Below are 20,000 nucleotides of genomic sequence, written 5' to 3' on the forward strand. Positions count from 1 at the left end.
CTTGATGTGGCCACTGCCAAGGCTGCTGCGAAGTCCAGTCGGTGGTGGTTTCATATCTACAATCTGTTGCAGCAATTCAGAGCCAACACGTCAGAACTCACAACCACTGGTAACTACAACAGTTCTAATTCTCAACCATTTTTGCCCAACGCTCAAGGTTTGTCTTCATTCCACAACTTTAGAATTGCACTACTTCTACGCATTGCTATGACAAATGCGTTGAATTCATTAAAAAAAAAATCACTATCTCAATACTTTCAATCGCTCAATTGCCACCTTTCGTCAGTTCAGTCTTAGTGGGATCTATGTCAACTGAACCTACAATGTTGAATGCTCAACCTTCAATTTGTCACCCGGCATGCATGCGATGGCGTTGGAGCACCCGATCTGGTAATCGGAAGGTGATGGGTTAATAAAACTCCGATTACTTATACCTGAGCCTTCAAGAATAAACACATCTCTGCAGAATTCATGAAATAATTTAAAATTAGTCTGTATAAAGCGAGTGTTTCTTTCAAAGATTCAAGGTAGAATAACCTGTTGAAGGAGAGTGGAGAACACCACAGGATAGCACCGAGTAATTCTTCGTTGTCAATGGTCAGACATTTTCTCCTTGATGTCCAACAACAACAACAACATCTTCATCAACAGAAGAAGCAGTGGGAAACGTAGTATTCCGCTATTTTCTATCATCTTTTTAGAGATGACGAGTAGCACAAGTTGCATAACGTTATTTTTTGCTATTCTTACCCCTTATCCAGGAAGCATAAGTGGAGAAAATTAGCTATTTTTAAAACGCCAACCAATCTAAAGCCCTAAATCGTCCTTACTGTAAAAACAGTGGTATAAAGTACAATTGTAATTTGTAAGTGAACGTAACTCGTACACCCAGATGGCTAAGCCATTTCAGTGCAATAACTTCAGTATTTATTGATCTAGTTTTTCATTTTTTTGATTTGGTTGTTAATTGTTGATCAGGTCGTTCCTTTTTTTTCTCTTTCTCTCTCTCTCTCTCTCTCTCTGATCTTTGAACGCAGAAAGTGTTCTTCAAGTGAGTGAGTTAATTGAGCCCCTTCAGAGGTTCATCGAGACCTCAACCATTGGAGAGTTTCGCTCCCGTGTACAAATGCTATTTACTTTCTACAAGGAGATGTGCTGTGAGGAAGGAACTTCAAGCGGCTCAGAAGGTATAGTCTAGCACATCGTGTTTTTGTAAGCGCTTGCTCAAACGGACTCTCTTCCTTTTGCATACGTAAGGTATAATTATTTGAAATTCACGCATCGAAAAGATTAGGAAGAGTTGCCATTCGAGTGTGGACCGATCGCTTCTCGCTACTAGCGTTATACGCAAATATAAAGAAGAAAGCTACTGGAAAGACATTTTCAGAATTCTGAAAAAGAAAACCCCCCGAAAATAACGCGGAAAGAATTGAATCGTACTTAAATTAGAGCTGAGCTGGATAAATACTTTAAATAAGTGCAAGGCGTAAAATGCTGTTTCGTGTTGAACTAGAACCCCTCTCTGTCAGTTTTCTACCCAGATCGCGAGGTTCTTTTGACAACAGTACGAAATTTCGATAAACGAATTGATATTGTGTTCGGCTAAATCACTTTTATATGGATAATTCATGTTAGGCGTTTTTTAAAGAGTAAAATGGATACATATCAACAATTCCTTAGGAAGAGTCTTTTTTTAAATACTGTTCTCGATTCTTTAAACCACTTGTAAAGATGCACGAGTAGCGATGCAGAGAGACCAAAACTACAATCAACCGACTAAGGAAAGACGTGTGGTATATCCTTCAACTGTGTGAGAGGTCTTTTGTGATAGTGTCAGGTATCCTAATTGCTCATTTATTCCTCTTTTCAGTGAAAGTATCAGATCTGTTGTGGAATCTGTACAGCTACTACAAGCAGTTCATTCCTTGTGTCGAGCAGTCTTTGGAGGAAGCAAAGAACCCAATTGAAAAGGAGCTCAAGGTTTTTCTGTTTGTGATATGACAATGTCAGGGGCGCTGGTCACCTTTTTTTTTTTTCACCTTTGCATTGGTGCTCGTTTCGTAAAAACCTTCCAAACTTGAGTCTGAATCTTTTTTTTCTATAAATGCCTGTCCACTTACTCCACAAGACAATAAAGTCACATGCGACAATTACTTTTAATTGCAGTTATGGGAGTTACTGAAGCAGTTATATAGTCTTCATATCCACATCCGTTACAGGTTAATAACAAACATACAACATGACCTGCAAACTGTAAGCTGAATTACACTTTATACCAAATAGCAGACACCTTCTCAGGATCTTAGATGGCCGGTTCCTTTGTATTTCGATTTGCTTTAAATTAGCTGAAGTGAGACCTGAAATTCGCTCCTTGTTCGTGCTTTATTGACTCCGATGTGTGACACGATGATTTTCTATTTGAAGCTACTGTAAGGCCAGTGACGTGAGTGTTTTCTTATAAGATTGTTAAAAGTGTGCCCTAGCAAGGTCGGCTCGGGGTGGAGAGCATTTCAAATGCTCTCCACCGCCAGCCGACCCTGCTAGAGCATATTTTTAACTTATCAACTAAAGACAACAACTTTGCCTTATGCCATTAGGGAAATTAAGCAACGACAACAGCGACGGCAAGGAGAATGTCACAAATTTGTATATTTTAGGGGCAAAAACAATAGACCTCTTTCATAACGGCGACCCAAAAAAATTCTATTCTGTTTTAATGCTGAGCCTTTCTAGCCTCACTACGACGAGCAAATTTCAAAGGAATAAGGGTTTCAAAATGAGGGCAGTAGGTCTAATTAACATAAATACAAGAGAATGTAAAAGTGGTCGCCATTCTCTATTTTCGAATTCCCCATAATACACTTTGTTTGCCCCCCAAATTTTGCATAAACCATCGTTTTCAAATGCTCTTGGGAATATGCAGTGTCCCCAAGAGCATTTGAAAACAATAGTTTATGCAAAATTTGGGGGGCAAACAAATTGTATTATGGGGAATTCGAAAATAGAGAATTTATGAAAGTCGTCTATAGCTTCGCACGCCTTGCACGTGAACTTTTTGTCCATTCCTTTGCCGTCGTCGCAAAACAACAACGTGAAACAGCCAAATTTAAGGTGTTATGAAGAACGACCGCACTTGAGGATAAATTTTCGTTTTCTCCCCTAAATTAAGCGCCGTCAGTTCCATCCATGCAGTGTCATTCCTGAGGAACTACCACACCCTTGTCATATTAGAGCGGTTTTCAATTTAGGGCGCGTTCGATTGACCCTATTCAGGAATAAGAATATGTGGAGTGATGATTAAAACGGTATGTTTGGCGCGTTTCAAAGCAGCAAGGACAATAAAAGTATGTTTGAAATAGCATTTTAGCAGATGTTTGACAATTTTAATGTGAATATCCGCAAAACGAAGGATTTTTAACTTATATTCCATGTATTCCTATTCCGAAATACGGTCAATCGAACGCACCCTTAGTGTCGAAAGTAATTAGCGAATTGCTTTGGTTTATGATTACTTCACTTAGTGATTGGTTCAAAGTTCTCGCGCCACTTTTTCAACCAATCAGAAGTGAAACCAAAACCAATCGTGGCTCACGCGTGCACAATTGGCTACGTGTAATTACTTCGAGTTTTGATTGGTTTACTTGATTGTCTCCGTCCTTTTTGATTGGCCAAAGTAATTACTTTGGTTTTAGTTTTACTACGTTCGTTTGAAAACCGCCCTAAAGAGGATGAAATAATCACTAAGTGATTAACAATAACGCGAATCTATATTGTGAGATGACGTTCTCGTAGCTGTCGTCGTCTTTTCGTAAGTTCCCTATTGAGTCTCGAGCTCAATTTCGGGGTTCGGCGTCATAAGTGGGTGGAATTTCTTAGTTTACTGGATACTCTGGTTTCCCCTTACATCAAACACCAACACTTGCCTTGATCTGCTTGAACTCAATTTGACCTTCCCAATTCAGTAGAAGGGCACTTAGTGCTCTGATATATAAGCTCTGAGGCGTTCCTATTATTTGATATCATTAAGTCATTTTTATTTAACTTTTTCGATCCTAGGATTTCGTCAAAATAGCCAAGTGGAATGACTCGAACTTCTGGGCCATGAAGCAAGCAGCTGACAAATCCCATTACACTTTGAATAAATTTGTGCGCAAGTACGAGGTAACAGGAAAACATTATCCATATCAATGCCGAATGAAACAATCCTATAATAATCGAAGCCTACAGCGCTGTGTTTTTGTTGCCTCTCTTCTCCAGAAATACCATTTTATTTTATTGGATTTCAGTTAACTTCGTAATAATGATAATGATGATGATGATCATCAACGTCATCCACATCATCATCTTCAACATCATCATCAGCCATCGTTATCATTTTCACTGTAGTCATCACTGCGTCATCACTGTTCCTATGACCATAATTGTCATCAAGGGAAGTATACACAATCTTGAGCAAAACACCCCATTACGCTATTTCACTTCGTATTCAACCATTCCTTTGCCTACTTCGCAGAATAGGCGCGAAAAAAGTCTTCTGCGCGGCTTATTTCTTCCTCGATTTCATTGGATCTTCCAATCCTGCAAGGTCTCGTAACTGGTACCGATCGATCCCCTTAAATGTGGCACCTGTATGGATTGCCTGTTGTTTTTTCAATGATGCAGTCATGTGAGATCTTGCGAATGCTTCTTTTGGACGGTAAGGTATTCGTGTTGCCTCCGTGCATGACGACATGGGAGAATAGTAGCTAGTGACTTGGTACCATGCCCTGCCCTGCACTGCTGGAGGTCGAGAGTTAGACTCCGGCCGCACCAACATTCATGGTCTCAAAAAAACTAAGGAGAAAGTGCTGCCTTTGTAATTACATCCACAAATGGTTAGACTTTCAAGTTTTCTCGTATAAGGACTATAAACCATAGGCCCCCTCTGACAACTCTTCAATATTCATTAACCCAGTGGGACGTAAAAAAACTCGTACACAGTCACTATTCGTAAAGAGTAGGGCATGGAGCTCCCGGTGTTGTGGTCAGGCCTCATTTCATAACTGCTGGGTGAGATCGCTATGGGACTGACAGTGGCTGCCACTGGTCTCCGTATATGCTGATGTCCGATCTCACCCATAGATCACTTGCTTGTAAAGCGCGTTTGAGTATGTAAATAGAAAATGCGCTATGTAAAATCATTACCATTACCACTGTTGTTTTTATTTTAAGTCGTCTCTTGATGAGCCAGTGGTAAAGACCCTGATGAATGTCCAGAAGACCCTTTCCTCACCTGAGGAGAAGGCGCAGATAGAAAGCCATGAGCGAAGAGCTCTGCAGACTGAGTGGTTCATTTCTCCCGATCATTTGAAGGTCAGTAAACAGTAAAAAGTTGGGTAACCGATACTTGTTGTTGTTGGTTTTTTTCCCTGCTAGTACGAATCTTAACTCACTTTTAGAAGCAGCTTTTTTTGCAAAATTTAAGGGAGCATTCGTTGTGTGTTTTTCTTTAGAAGTTTTTTTTTCTTTTGAGGTGTGGTAGGGGCAAACACCTCCACAATTCCTTTTTACACATTTTTTCCCTTCCTTCTCTTTTATTCTTTCTTTTATCAACAAATTCCGTACAACGAAACTAACAACAGAGAAGAAACTCCCTTTGCTCTCGGTTTGCACTTGTGTATTCTCTCTTCAAAGAAGTTACTAAACGCGTTCAAGACTGTGTTGCTGTGGTGACTACATTGTTGTATGAACATCTCAATCACTTTTGCAGGTTTATTGCAGCAAAGGCCTTCAGTCTGCCTCCTTCTTTGAAGGCGTTGGACTGTCTCTTTCAGCCAGCCACACCCGTCTTCCTAAGCTCTATCAGAGGATGAGAAAGCTGTCCGCACAGATACTTAACCAACGACGTTATATGTTGAGAGTGATGTCTTTAGACAACTTTACAGGTAAAACTGACATATTAGCGCAAGTTCAACGAGTTACATTTTGTTGTGATTGTTCTAAAATGGGAGGAGATGTCTTGAAGTTCTTGTGCAGCCAACAACAGTACGAAATTTCAATAAACCAGGAGCTCATCAAGAGGAATCACAATCTCCAATAATTCCTTGAGTCAACCCTTTCCCGAGTAAATTTATTTTTAGGAACAGGCTTTTTCCCACGAAAAATGTCCCTTGACGCTGAGATAGCTATGTTTTGATTAAGGCCTGTTCAAACGCCCTCGACTTTGTATACCATACAACATTTGACTTGTATACTCTACAAAGTGGAGTGCGTTTGAACACCTTGTATAGTGCCTACTATACACGATTCGACAAGTCTAATCGTGTATAACGATGTTTGAAACTGGTCAAACTTCTACTCGACAACCACTCGACTTTTCCTTTGTTTCGCGATCACTGAAGCGATACTCTACAAAGTCGAGCTCGTTTGAACGCACCACTCGACTTGTAGAGCATTATACTGCATGCGAGCATGCGCAGTCGAAGTCGACGAAATCACACACAAACAAGTGTTAACCCACAATTCTCTGTTTCTTCATAATTGTAGAGTGGTTGTATAGTCCGTGTATAGTACGTTTGAACACCTTACCCAACAACGCTACACAATGTCGATCATACAAAGTCGAGTGTTGTATAGTGCGTGTATAGTGCGTTTGAACAGGCCTTTAGCTTTACAACAGTGGGCGTGCTGAATCTCCCATGGGAGATTTGCTTTTACGACAGCGGGCGTACTAAATCTCCCAAGGGAGGTGTTCTATATATGTAGTTTAAGTCATAGAAAGTGCGGCGTACGGGGTTTTTGACACAAACAACGATTGAATAGAGCCCCGTACATAGCACTTTCTATGTCGTGAGCTGTTAATTACACATAAGACGATAATTTTCATTGAAATAGTTTTCTGAACGCAAATTAGAGACAAAAACTCACTAACAATAGAACCAAATGCAAATTTAATTAAACTCGATAACAATGTACGATCTGCACGAGATGCACGAGTGATTGGATTGGAAAGGCCTTTACGCTATCGTTGATTGGTCATACTTCCACACGTTAAAGAGCTCCATTTTGATTGGCTGTATAGGCTTTTTCATGTTATGTGTAATAAATAAATCTACTCGGTAAACGGTTGACTCCAAGGCCAAGTATGGGAGACATAGGCTCCCCTTGATGAACTCCTGACTTAAGCCACCTCTCCCATAGTTGACCGAAGGGGTCTTTATTCATGTTGATTTGTGATGTCAAATCAAGGATGAAGCGGAATCCTTAAAGGACAAGGGAAAAAACCATCCGGACAGAGCTGGAAAATTGCGTTAAGTGACGTCACAACTCATCTTGGACCAAGTCTCCCAAGTCTTCGGTCAACCTCATAGGGCATCACCCTGCATGGAGGGAATGGTGATGCTTGCTACGACAAAACTCGCGTTACCTGTGCGGTTCTTCTTAATTTTTCCCCTGAGTCGTTGTGAAGTTTGAAAGGATTTCTCACGTTTTCAGGTGAAGTTATCAACAGCTCAAATGAACTCCAGGCTTTGGATGTATCAAATCAGGTGACGGGGATTTCAGAATTATGTTTTGTATTCTCGTTTAGATCATTCAGGAGGCAAAGATCAAGAAACCACTAAGTCTGTAGATCGTTGTTTTTGCAGCTTAGTGTAAAACTCTACACAAAAAACTGCGTCTGCCGTGTGACTTCTAATTTAAAACTGGTGAATAAACTGTTGAGGCAATAAAACGTTTTTTTAGCAATTAACAAGATATGGTCACAATATGCAGTTCCTTTTCCCTGGCGTACTTATGTAAGCGCTAATTCTAGGTTAATAACATCGCATCTAAGATTTTTTGGTCACGATATACCCAGAATAGGGCATACCCTGCTTTGAATCCCTCTGTCGTACTGATAACTGCAATAGTAATCGCACACAAAACAACAGAAATCAGTGATGTTTGTGGAATGCTGTTTTACGCCCTAACTATGTCTTGTTGTCAATGCCTCTTGCAGCCAAAAGAAAAGCAGACTGAGATGAGAAAACACATTCAGCAAAGAAAGCGGAAAAGTCTTTCGGATCTGTTCAAGACATTGTCTTCAATAGGTACTGTGATGATGCATTTTACCTTGTAAGTAGGACGAAAGTTAGCCTCTGGTGCAGACTACCTAATTATTCGGCGTCTTTACTTTTTATTATTTAAGCCCCATTTACACCAGGAAGTTTTGAGTTAACAAGTTTTAATTTGTATTACAAATGAAAAGTGTAACAGTTCTTTTCTTGACAAGTTTCCTTTTCCGAAAACAGGGATGGAATTTTGTTTACAAAGAACTGAAGTTTTAAGGATTATATTTGTTACTCTAAATTATTTGTGAGGTACACTTGTCAAGGAATACTACGATACATCACAACGCATGCATCTCCATTATTCACCTATCAAAGGCATATGTCAACAAGTACTGCCAAGTCTGTACCGTCGACAAATGTTTTTTTTATTTTTTATTTCCTTAGATAACCAGTACAACTGAATAATATCACTATGGTAGGGGATGTAATAGTAGTATTTACTGTGATTGCATTGCAGGAGTTTCCTACCGAAAGGGGCTTAATATTGAACGCCAGTCCTCAAGTACGGAAGCCATGATGCTGGCTGCAGTTGATGAAGAGACTCTTTTGAGTTCGGTATCACTGCTGTCAGACAGATCACCGTAAGTACATTGATGCCCGGCAAGCAGCACGTTTTAGGATGGGCCTTGTCACGTCGTCTCAGAAACCTAGTAATGGTCTATTCAAGAGTTCAGCATTGTTTTTAAAAGCGGGTTTAGGTGCATCCACCAAAGTTATTTTCCTTTCAGCGTGAAATCACATGAATTAAGTCATTTCTAAGTAAGGGGAAACGTGGTTTAAACCTTTTCGTTTCCTTACAATCCGCTAAAAATTCCCAAGATTAAAAAAAATTCATATAGAATCCTAGCCTGTACCTGATACTCTGATTTTCCCTTAATGACGTTCGTCAGTCCTTTTTGAGGCGTTAAGCAAATTGCGTCGTGTAAAATGCAAGAAAAACCTCTAAAATAAACCAGACGTTTCGAGGGTGCTCTCTCTTCTTCAGTGGTTTCAAAAGTAACTGAAAGCACGTGTCATAACGTTTAAATATAAACAAAATGTAGCTAATGTGTTAGGTCACAGCGCTCGCTGACTTTGAGAGTGTCAAGAAAATTGAAGTCGGTGTTTAAACCGCCTGGGTGCAGAGACCCGAGGCTTAAGTATCTGCTTAGCTTAAAAAATACGTCTGTCTAAAGCACTACTGAAGTCGGAGCCGGTTTAAACACCGACTTCAATTTTCTTTGAAACTCTCAAAGTTATGAACTTACAGTAAATTATTTGTTCTATACATATTTTTTACTTTAAAAACGTTATGACGCGCGCTTTTCAGTTACTTTTGAAACCACTGAAGAAGAGGGAGCACCCTCGAAACGCCGGGTTTATTTTAAACACTGGCTCATTTTCTTCATGAACTTTTAGAATTTTTTCCGTGTCATTGCGTTTCGCAGCTTTCTCCTATTTTTTTGAAAACCCCAGAAACTGTCTTGAGGGGTTTTGGAAGGATTGCATCCACTGTTAACCACTTTTGTCCCTCTGATTAGTTAAACCTTGCGCGGCTTCTCCGTGCACGATCCGCATTTTTGCATTGAGCACGTGCATCCCTCGTGCGGTTACTTGGTTGCAGACCAATCAGAGACGTTGTGGTTAGGCCCAATCTGATTGGCGATAATTTGTAAGGACCCGTATTCTACTAAGCAATAGAGGACGTTTTCCGTGTTTACTTAGCCTCATCTAAAAACTCGGGGGAGTTGGGAGAATTCTCGACGTTTGGTTTGCATAACTGCCGAGAAGTCTCCCAACTCCCCTAGTGTTTAGATGAGGCTATGGAAACACGGAAAAAGTCCTCTATTGCTTTTATAAAATAGTTCTCAAAGATAATTCGACAAATGAAGGAAAATGCTGACTTTTTTACTTCTTGATTGAAACAGATTTTCTTGATACACGCTTATATTTCCTACCAGCCAATCAAAACGCGCATTTGACAACGCATAACCAATCAAAATTCGTGTGATGTCACAGCCGTGTTACCATACTTTCATCTAAATACAGCTATTGACCAATGAGAGTCATGAGTGCGCGTACTATCCTTATTAACACTTCTGGGTTATGGGCTTCTGACACCACTAATTACCGTTAGTTTTTATAAGAAAGTCTTTGCAATCGCACTCACCGTACAAAAGACGCCGAAGTGGCTCCGCAGTGTAATGTGAAAATAAATGGAAATGCTATGTTTAATTAAAGTACTAAAGCTATCAAGCTAGTTCACAGGCAACCCACTTTAACGATCTCAAAGAAGCAATTCAAACGATACTCAACATGTTTAAGAGCCCCATCTTCAGTTGTATAAGGAAACCAGTTAGCTTTTACAAGGCTAAGTAGAGGTGAACTAACGCCAAATGAGAGAGTTCGCCTGGATTATGGACTTAAGACAAAATAATACTGCAAGGCTGGTTGTACAGCTGTGAGGAATGTATTTTTTTGATTTACCAATATTTCGTCAGGCACGGCCTGACTTCTTCATGAGGTTAAATGATTTGCCAAATCATTTTTTGGTAAATCAAAAAAATATATCTCCTTACAGCTGTACAACCAGCATTGCAGTATCATTTTGTTTTAAATCTACAAATTATTTGCTGGTTTGATTTCCCAAGATCCGGCGTTTCCACTTTGTTCAGCTGGCCCTTGCATAAAAAATTGTCGACAAGTGGATTATGGACGTCTTGTAACGTTAACCCTTTGACTCACAGGATTGATCAGTATGTAAATTCACCCCTCATTTTCAATACTCTTTCAGGTAGGCAAGTGTTGAGAATGAATATTATTATCAGCTTAAGGCTATGATCCTGATATAACACCAAATTCTCGTGACCAGCCAACGACGAAATCTATGGAAGTAGTTAAGAGAATGAACTTTTAGATCATGAGAGCCAAAGGGTAAACGCAGCTATTGTCGTGCCTTAGAGCGATTTTCAATTGAGTGTCGTAAAACCAAAACCAAAGTAATTACTTTGGCCAATCAAAAAGGACGGAGACAATCCTGTAAACCAATCAAAACTCGAAGTAATTACACGTAGCCGACACAAAGCGCGAGAAAATGTGCACGCGCGAGCCACGAGTGGTTTTGGTTTTACTTCTGATTGGTTGAAAAAGTGGCGCGAGAACTTTGAACCGATCACTGAGTGAAGTAATCATAAACCAAAGCAATTCGCTAATTACTCTCGACACTCAATTGAAAACCACTCTGTTGGTTCTCCTTATTTGGTACTTTTCAGTGACTTATTACACGAAGTGTCCCAGCTTCTAGATGGTTGCCGTCATCATTACTACAAAGCTCTCGCCAGATCGGCTGTTTTTACTGCTGCCATTATATCGCCCTCAAAGGTGAGAAAACTCACTGAACTTAACAAATTGTCATTGTTTAACTCTTGAAAATGCAACAGACCACAGCACAGAACGACTTGTCAAAATGAGTGGTCATAAATACAATAGCAATCTTTGTGGATGTGACAGGACGTTGGTACATTGACGCATTACTTTAAGACGCGTACGGTGACACACAGTTCAGCATTTGTTGATCAACAAACGTTGGAGTTCACGGGCAACCTATGTTGAACTGTGTGTGATCATTGGATAATGGAACAGTCCATTCAACAGGTTGAACGAAGTGGAAAGAAAAGCTCTGTTGCGTTTTACGAGTTTGCATTATGTAGTCGAACGATGTTAATCGATCGTTTTCCAGTCTCAAGAAAAAGATGACACGCGGTTCAACATTAGTTTATTCACAAATGTGCACTTTGTTGAACCGTGTGTCACTAGCTATGGGAAAACGTTTGATGTATCAAGGGAGCTTGCGCAGAGACGACAGCCTCGGTGACGTCATTTCAAAATACGACGTAATCGTAGGATTTCGCTGTTGTGCTAATTCGTCCCGAACTGTTCTAAAATGTGCATTAACTTTCTACAAATTTAAGCGGCATAAACTCTAGCTGAATTGGAGGTGGAGAATGGAAATTCACGGTCGTATGCTCATTTCAGGTCATTTTTTAAGCAAAATGAAAAACGCTCCTGCAGAGCGTATAGTGCCATTTGTTTGATTCATCTATTATGCTGTTCTGTGGCGTTGTCGTTGGCGTCTCTGTAATCGTTTTATTTGCTCCGTGATCTTGTGTGCGTGTTGTTTTTGATATATCGGCTCGCGGGCTGCGTCCCAGCGCTCCGGGTTCGAAAACCACGGTTTCCATCCACTCGTGGTTGGTAAAAAGAGTAGCAGTGTTAATGGCGACAAGTGATCCATGCAACGGGATTGCGCCCTCCCCTGCCGTAATAATGGTCGAAGCTATTGAAAAAATAGCCTTCCGCGGTTGCTTTCTACTGCGGTCGGATTCTTGTCTTGTCTAACTGCGTGACACTTATTATATGAAGGCGCGTTGGCTACAATCAATCTCATATCCAACAAGTGTGAAGGGAATAATTGTTTCATGACCTTTCATAGTTTTATGACATTTCTCTGGGATGTTTCACTACAACGACCGGCGTAATCATTGTGCATCATGGTGTAATCATTGTGTATTGTGCACCCGTAGTTGTCATACAAAGAAGCACTTAGATTCCTGAACCTGACTACACTCTGAGAAAGACGCGAACACCTGTGCATAAAATTTTACAAGAATGTAACCCATCCCGATAGTAAACTGTATAGCCTTTTGCCAAGACCTACGACCAAAAACTATTTCCTTAAAAATCCTAGACGACTTCCACTTTTAAAATGTAGAACTGAAAGATTCCAAACAAGCTTCATACCAACCTCGATAAAGAAGTGGGACTGAACTGAACTGCAATCAAGATTAACTGCCGGCCAAATTAATATTCTTTTGTTTATGCGCTAATTAGCCTCACTAGCCTCGTTTGCATGGACAAAATACAAAAGAAAGGATGCTTGAGAGCGAGGCTAGTGAGTCTCATTAGCACATAAACAAAAGAATACATTTTTGGCCGCCATTTATGCATTCGGTCAATTGTAACATTGAGTTTTTCAATTCCCTTTGGAATTGCAATTCGAATGATTTAATAAATTTATTATTATACGGGAGATTGAGTAAGCTAATTAGAATGCTCGAAATGCAATATCCAAGGTTGAGGCTTTGATGCATGAACTTATTCTTGTTCTCAAGGAACTTGGCATTGGTGAAATTGATCGCTGTAAAGGCTCCAGCCATCATCTGCTTCATGTTTGTTATGAGCAAAGAAAAGTCATTGCGAGTTTCTCTCGGAGCATAAGAAGATCAAGGTAACACGATTTTGTAATCAATGGGTGAAGTCCTATTAAAATCTCTAGGTTGTATTAGTATCAATAGGTCTCTGGAATTTCTAGCTGGCAGTGGTCAGTTAAATTGAAAGTCGATGGAACCTTTTTTGCTTGTGTTGTTAGCCGCCGTTTTTAACCGTAACAAAAGACGTGACTTGCATAAGAGTAAAATTCAATTCTCTGAGGAAAAGTTAGAGACAAGAATGGCTACCACTTCTTTTTTGTGGCACATCGTCAAAGCTTACGTCACGTCATATGCATACGGGCTATTGAAGTAAAGTTCTTACGTGGTTTACCAAAAATATAACGACTTCAAAGCCGAGTTCTTCAAATCGATACTTATGTTAAATGGGAATAATAGGCCTTTTGCAACAAACGATCACATGGTACAAAATCCGCCATGCTGGAGGCCAAGCTCATTATTATTCCCCCACTGGGACATTAAAACAAAGGCAAGTCAAGGTTGACTGGTTCAGATCTCTTTGTTTTAATGTCCCAGTGGGAGAATAATAATGAGCTTGCCCTCCAGCATGGCGGATTTTTTACCATGTGATCGTTAGTTGCAGAAGGCCTTTTGCAACTGTAGTGGCGTGACCACACTTGAGGCAGCACATCCGGGACTTGCGTAGCATTGGGCGGCAACTACATGCATTCATTTTGTTTCCAAGGGAGACCACAGAAGCGTTTGTCTTGTATTTGAGAGCTTTACTACGATGGCAGTTTGGGAAATGGCAACGGCAAAAAACAATAATATTGGTTGTGTGAGGAAAAAATAATCGGGCTGAATGCGCAACACGTTCTTTGCGAAACATCAACATGAACTAACGGTATCGTGGCAGAAAACAGTGAATCGTTCCTTCTTTAATTTAGCTTCAAGATTACCAATCAAGTTCAAGTTTCGGCATATTGTACAACTTGAACGTGGTGGAATAATTGCGTAAAGTTATGAAGTGATAGATAAGCGCCGAGTTGTTTATATTGATTTTATATCCAGCAAGCCCGAGTAGAATAATTGTTTTATTAAAAACTCCAGGATCAACAACTTTTCCACTGAAGCATCGATTTCTGCCTCGGATTCCGGTCCAAAACGGCTTTTGTCGGCCATTTTTTCACAGAGCTGCAAAAATGTTTTCAGCTAGTTTTATTGCTGACGCGTTCCTTGACCATATTAGGTACAGCAGGTAATTGAACTGATAGCCTGTGTCCGGCGATCCAATGAAAATGCTGGAAATCTGATATCCGTAGTTCAGTATTTAGTAATAGCGAATATACCGTGCTATTTTCGTCGAAAATGTGATCGTCATATTCACGGCGAAAAATAAAATGGCCGTCATTTTATGAGAATATTCGTTCATTTGGATGAATTTACTGGCCCCCAAGGTTTTTCTTTTCTTGCGCGGAGGTTGTTCAGGGGCACGTTCTTCCCTAAAACTGTTAATTTATTTCCGATTATTGCGCCTCTGAAGTCTCGCCGTTTTCAGTCATTACTGCTGGGTGTGACCGATTTTCTTAAAAGGGTGGGAACCAATATGGATCCTTGCCGAAATTGAATTGGTTTCTTACAAGCGTTGTGCTGTTTTTTGTAACTCAGCGTTTGCCTGAAACAGCTTGTACAAGTGGTCAACTTCACAGTTGATGATCAAACTGGTTTACGCCCATCCCTTCCACCGCATACAGAGCTTCAACATCGAACTGTAAGTTTGCCAGAAGTGCAGTTACTATTATTAGGTTTTCCACATTTTTACTGTGGACCTCGCTCGAAAACAAATAAGCAGAATATGAAAGCGCCAGCTGCGAACTCCAAAGGTGTTTTTCCGACTATGCTTTCTTGTTGCGTATAGGTAAGCTGTTTTATCTGATAACCCGTACGGCCCAATGTGAACTAGTTCCAGTCCAATACTGAGAATACGAGTATGGTCCATTTCAGTGAACCGTGAAGCAAACTTTGCCACTCGCTAGGTTTTTGATGGTTTTGACCGATTTTTGGCACTTTTAAGTCAATTTTCTGTTGGCTTTTTAGACGAGTTAGCAAATCAAAATACGAGCAGTAGTGAATGCTTTAGACTATTGAATGACTTTCCACCTCACTCAAATGGCTTCTTTGATTCGAAATTTCAGTCTTTTGAAGTTGTCCCGCGCGGACGGTAAAATATTTGGCTCTCGGTCCTGACACACGGACCTTCCTGCGATCGGACCCTAAGTCATGACCGAGAGCCAAATGATTTCCCGTCCTGCCCGACCTAACTCAGTCAATAAGCATTTAATCACATGATCACTAAGTGATGAACATCTTAAAATTTATGCTTTGAGCCTAAATGGACCGCGATTACAAGGCCCGACGTAACTAAGTCAATAAGTATATAATCTCCTGTAGGGACGAATCATGGATCTATTAACCATCGCGGCTCAAGTTCTACAGCAGATGTGCATATTGCTGAAGTGTTGTCCAAGTAATGCCAGTGAATCATCTCTTCTGGAGTGGTCTCCATTACCTCAAAGCGTGTTATCTCCTTTGGCTCTGTCATCTTCTGTTGATGACGTTGTCACAGGTTTGGCTCTTAAGTTGAAGGTGTGTTTGTTGTTTTGTTATCTTGTTTTGACAAATCTTACCATTCATTCGAGTAACTTTCTCCTTTTTTCAAAGGCTGAGAGTCCTCGTATTATCTTTAGCTAGACCACAACACAAGATTCGCCCAATATTTGTTACGTCAATCTCCCGATTAGGCGATCAAGTTTTCCTTTATAAGTTTTCTTTGACAGGGAAAGTTTGCTTGTGTACGTAAATAAGGTAAAATTGCATGACAATTTTTCCTTGTCAAGGATGAAATTTGTCTGCGCGTAAACGCACGGCAAGGAAAATGTGGCAAGGAATATTAATGAGATTAGTTCAGTATTAAAACTTGTTGTTGTTCTTATTGTTATAATATTTGAAGTTAATGATTGCCATAATTTTAATTCGTATTATTATTTTAATTATGGTACCATGGGAGATTTCCTTTAATATTGGGTCCTTGACTCCTTAGCATTTCATCCCTTGGCCTCTGTTTTTGTATGCCATAAATTGTAATAAATTAATTAATAAATAAGTAAATAAACAAAAATCACGCTTCATACTCGTTGCTGTAAAAGTGTACAAAATGGCGGCTAAAATCGAAAGCAATTTGGATTGATCATAGTTAATCGAGGGACTGGTTATGAAACCTTAGAACTTTCAAAAGCGAGAACAATGTTGTTGCAATCGATGTTGAATTGACCGTAACCCTGCACAATCTTTTGTTTTCGCTTCGCACGGGTTCGCAAATTAGTTGCGCATAATTTAATCGAAGGATTTGATTGGTTATATTATCTTTTCCAAAAAAGGTGTGTTTAGTGCACGGTCAAGGCCAAAAATACGGACAAAAACATGAAACAAAGGAACTTGTCCAGTTTCATAACCATCTGCATGCATTAACTATGGATTGATACAGCTTGGACTGGAACAGTTTTATTCACTTGCTGAATAAACGTATTGCGGGCACAGCGTAAGCTTGTTAAGGAAAACTTGTTCATCGTCTACAATAGCAATGATTCCTTTTCAAGGAAAACTTGTCAAGGGAAACTTGTTGATCGTGATTAACACGAGCAATGATAAGTGTCAAGGAAAACATGCTGGTGTAAACGGGGTTTTAAACTTATCACAGTCATTCAAGATGGCGACTCCCGGGGAATTTGAAAAGAAAAAACAAGCGATTCTGAACTTCATATATATCGGACACAAACGCTTTCTTTGAAAACAATTTCAAACAATTTCGACTGTACACAACTTTTTGCTGTGGTTTAAAGTTATTTTTTCTTCGATTGGAAGTTCTTTTCAAAGAACGAATCATAATATACCTACCGGTAGTAGATACTAGTCTTTTCAGTGACATGCATGCGTGACATTCAGCGGTTAAGCGTGGAAATAGCATACGATTTTTTTCCTGAAACGCCATAGTTTCTTTTGTCTTTGTTCCTTTTGTTGTCTTTATTCCAGGACTTAGTCAATCAAGTTCACGTTCTTGCCAGAACAGTCAGGCCTTATGCTGCTGTGTCAGATCACGTGTTGCACAATGCCAGACGGGATGATGAAACCACTTTTGTGACTTCTTGGTAATTTGCTATGTTCTTAACGAGCGTTGGATTGGGTACAAATGTTCAGGGAAAGTTTCAATCCATTTCCATCCTCTCGATCCTTGGCTACAAGCAGCAAATATTAGCTCCACTGCACTTCAGTGGTTATTGCCAACAAAACCGCAGCATTATTTTTTGGTCTTTATTGATGCAAAGATGTCTTTAAGTGTTTTGAAGTTTTAATAAAATAGCGTGACACGGCTTCTTTAAAAAAAGAGTTTTAAAGAGTATTTTTCGTGGCTGTTGAAGCTGTAACGCTAAAAACTTAGCAAACGCTCTGATGATGGAATACTCTCTCCGTTGCGCGGCTTACGTTTTTATTGCAGGCCGCATTCTCGTGGTACCGGTCGAATATTAGAGCGGTTGAGAATCGTGCGTTTTGTGATTCCATTCACACGGAACCACGTTAACCGAACGAAAAGACTCCTTACAGTTTAAAAAATCACAGAAAAAACAGGGTCAACTTTTTCGCTAGTATGATAACAAGATGTAACCTGTAGGTTGTGAACAGCTTCTTGGTTTGTTCCCCTTTGACTTTCCAGTCAACACTTACATGCAAATGTCAAGAAATATTTACTGTTTTTTTCTAGGTGCCAGTTCAAGACACTAGAGAAAGCTGTTGTCAAACTTAGGAGCATTGCTGAAGTGATAACAGAAATCCTACCAAAGTTTGAGTCTAAGTGGTAGGATGTATTTTAAGTGAAAGTGTTCCCAACATATTTTTTTTCCTTTTGAAAACGTTTAACTCAAAATATTCCTTTTACCTTTATTAGTAAGAGAAAAACCTAGGACCATTCGTAAATTATTTTGCAGTCTAATTTTTTGAAAAACGTTTGCATTGAAAAACAGTTTGTGACGTTATCTCTAGAATAGGCCCATACCCCTCTCATGAGCTCTGGGGTGGTTTAGATAAGTATTTGTTTAGCAACGTTAAAGTTGCATTTTATATTGCTATTTCGAGGTGAAAACGGCAAAATATCTAAGCATCGAAAAACATTAAATAGTTTGTGCAGAGGTTAAGTGGCCTTTGAGTTGGCGATTTAACGTTGTTATTTATTAGAGATGTTACTACTATCCCTCAGTAGCCTTCTTTTGGCTTGTTTTGGTCTTGTATCTATTCCAGAAAATGTTCTGTAAATTTGGAAAAATAAGCAAATGATTGGTTTTTCTTACCTTTTGCTTTGCTTTTGTCACATTGGAGACTCTTCTTTAAATTAAATATCTTTTAAAGAATAAAGATGAGAATACTTACAAACGAACGAAGCGACTTAAAAGACCTAAAAACTGTTTTTGCTTCAGCTGCAAGGTAAACAAAGGTTTCGGTGGAACACTTGTCGACCTCAAAGACAAGGTTTTGAAAGAATGTGAAGACTTCCATATTTGGAGAAGGGATATATCAGTTGAAGATGAAGATGGTGGACTTGAAAGCTGGAACACAGAGGAGATTGACAAAGAAGGTAAATAGATATTGCTGCTTTTGCCAGGCTGAAGAACTTTCTGAGACATTTCTGTTATTTTCTAGCAGGAAATTTAATTTTCTGTTAGTTATCGATTTTCCTTTGTTTGATTTTCTAGTCGTGACCACCGAAAACTCATTTCTTCAAGACGTGGAATCTCTCAACACCTCACTGCTTTTGGTTATTCAGCGTTTGGCAAAAATAGCAGAGAACAGGAGCCCAAACAACACCGGAGAGGATGAAATAGCTGACAAAGGTAGAAATGTTGAACATTTGATAATCTTAATTCCATCTACCAAGTTTTTCCAGTTTGAAAGAGTCGATCTCGTCTCGTGCTACTACGATGGGTAAATCACCTCCTTCTTGAAAACAGAATTGAAAATGTGCTTGCTTTCAGCTGACTAGCGAAATTTTAAGCGTTACTTTTTACGAGAAGATTGTTTAATGAGTTAAAAGTTTTTTTGCTGAGCCTCCGTGATTGCTAACTTTAAAATCTTCAGAGAGCAGCTGGGTAGAGGAAAAAAAAAACGTACGTCAAACATTCAACTGCTTAACACTGCATAGTTTTTGCTAAACCGCTTGAGTGATTTAGCATGCAGCGTGGAGTTTCGGGCTTTCAGACTGTTGACTTATGCCTTTTATGGTTAATTTGCTGTGTTCACGCACGCTGCATTTCTGATCAGGCCCCACTGACTTGTTCGAAGGGTGGATAGCGCTATCCATTGGATAACTCAATTGGTTTTGCTAGTATTCATCCGCTGGATAGTGATTTATCCGGTAGATAGCGTTATCCACCTTTACAACAACCAAGGTGAGTGTATGACGTCATTTTTCTCCTCGTTTTAATATGGCGGATCGTAAGCTTTGTCTTGATATAAACAATGTTTGGATCGAAATTTTAGCTGAAACGTTTGCCCGTTGGGTATTAAGCAAAAAAACTTTCAAGATTTGACGCAAAAAACTAAAGTGAATTTTTGATCGTAGTGGCACTTAAGGCATTTTTTACTGTGCCTCTCATAC

At 39.6% G+C, this 20,000-nt stretch overlaps 1 protein-coding gene across 2 annotated transcripts in view; it reads left to right on the plus strand.

Annotated features, from left to right (window-relative positions):
• The window catches only part of LOC138052493 (midasin-like), a 139,948-nt gene that overhangs the window by 101,693 nt on the left and 18,255 nt on the right, over positions 1-20,000 (plus strand). The window contains exons 63-79 of one of the 2 annotated variants that reach the window (XM_068899014.1): positions 1-157; positions 1,038-1,187; positions 1,871-1,980; positions 4,057-4,161; positions 5,212-5,352; positions 5,750-5,924; positions 7,474-7,526; positions 7,979-8,069; positions 8,548-8,671; positions 11,342-11,450; positions 13,241-13,356; positions 14,966-15,068; positions 15,749-15,943; positions 17,387-17,502; positions 18,114-18,206; positions 18,823-18,980; positions 19,099-19,236. The exon at positions 1-157 is cut by the window's left edge and continues 16 nt beyond it. In XM_068899014.1, coding sequence (XP_068755115.1) covers positions 1-157; positions 1,038-1,187; positions 1,871-1,980; positions 4,057-4,161; positions 5,212-5,352; positions 5,750-5,924; positions 7,474-7,526; positions 7,979-8,069; positions 8,548-8,671; positions 11,342-11,450; positions 13,241-13,356; positions 14,966-15,068; positions 15,749-15,943; positions 17,387-17,502; positions 18,114-18,206; positions 18,823-18,980; positions 19,099-19,236 — 2,134 coding nt within the window. The remainder of the gene's footprint in view (positions 158-1,037; positions 1,188-1,870; positions 1,981-4,056; positions 4,162-5,211; positions 5,353-5,749; positions 5,925-7,473; positions 7,527-7,978; positions 8,070-8,547; positions 8,672-11,341; positions 11,451-13,240; positions 13,357-14,965; positions 15,069-15,748; positions 15,944-17,386; positions 17,503-18,113; positions 18,207-18,822; positions 18,981-19,098; positions 19,237-20,000) is intronic. The other variant, XM_068899015.1, reaches the window with a different exon arrangement.

Source organism: Montipora capricornis, chromosome 6 (assembly GCF_036669925.1).
Source record: "Montipora capricornis isolate CH-2021 chromosome 6, ASM3666992v2, whole genome shotgun sequence".
Taxonomy (NCBI): Eukaryota; Metazoa; Cnidaria; class Anthozoa; order Scleractinia; family Acroporidae; genus Montipora; species Montipora capricornis.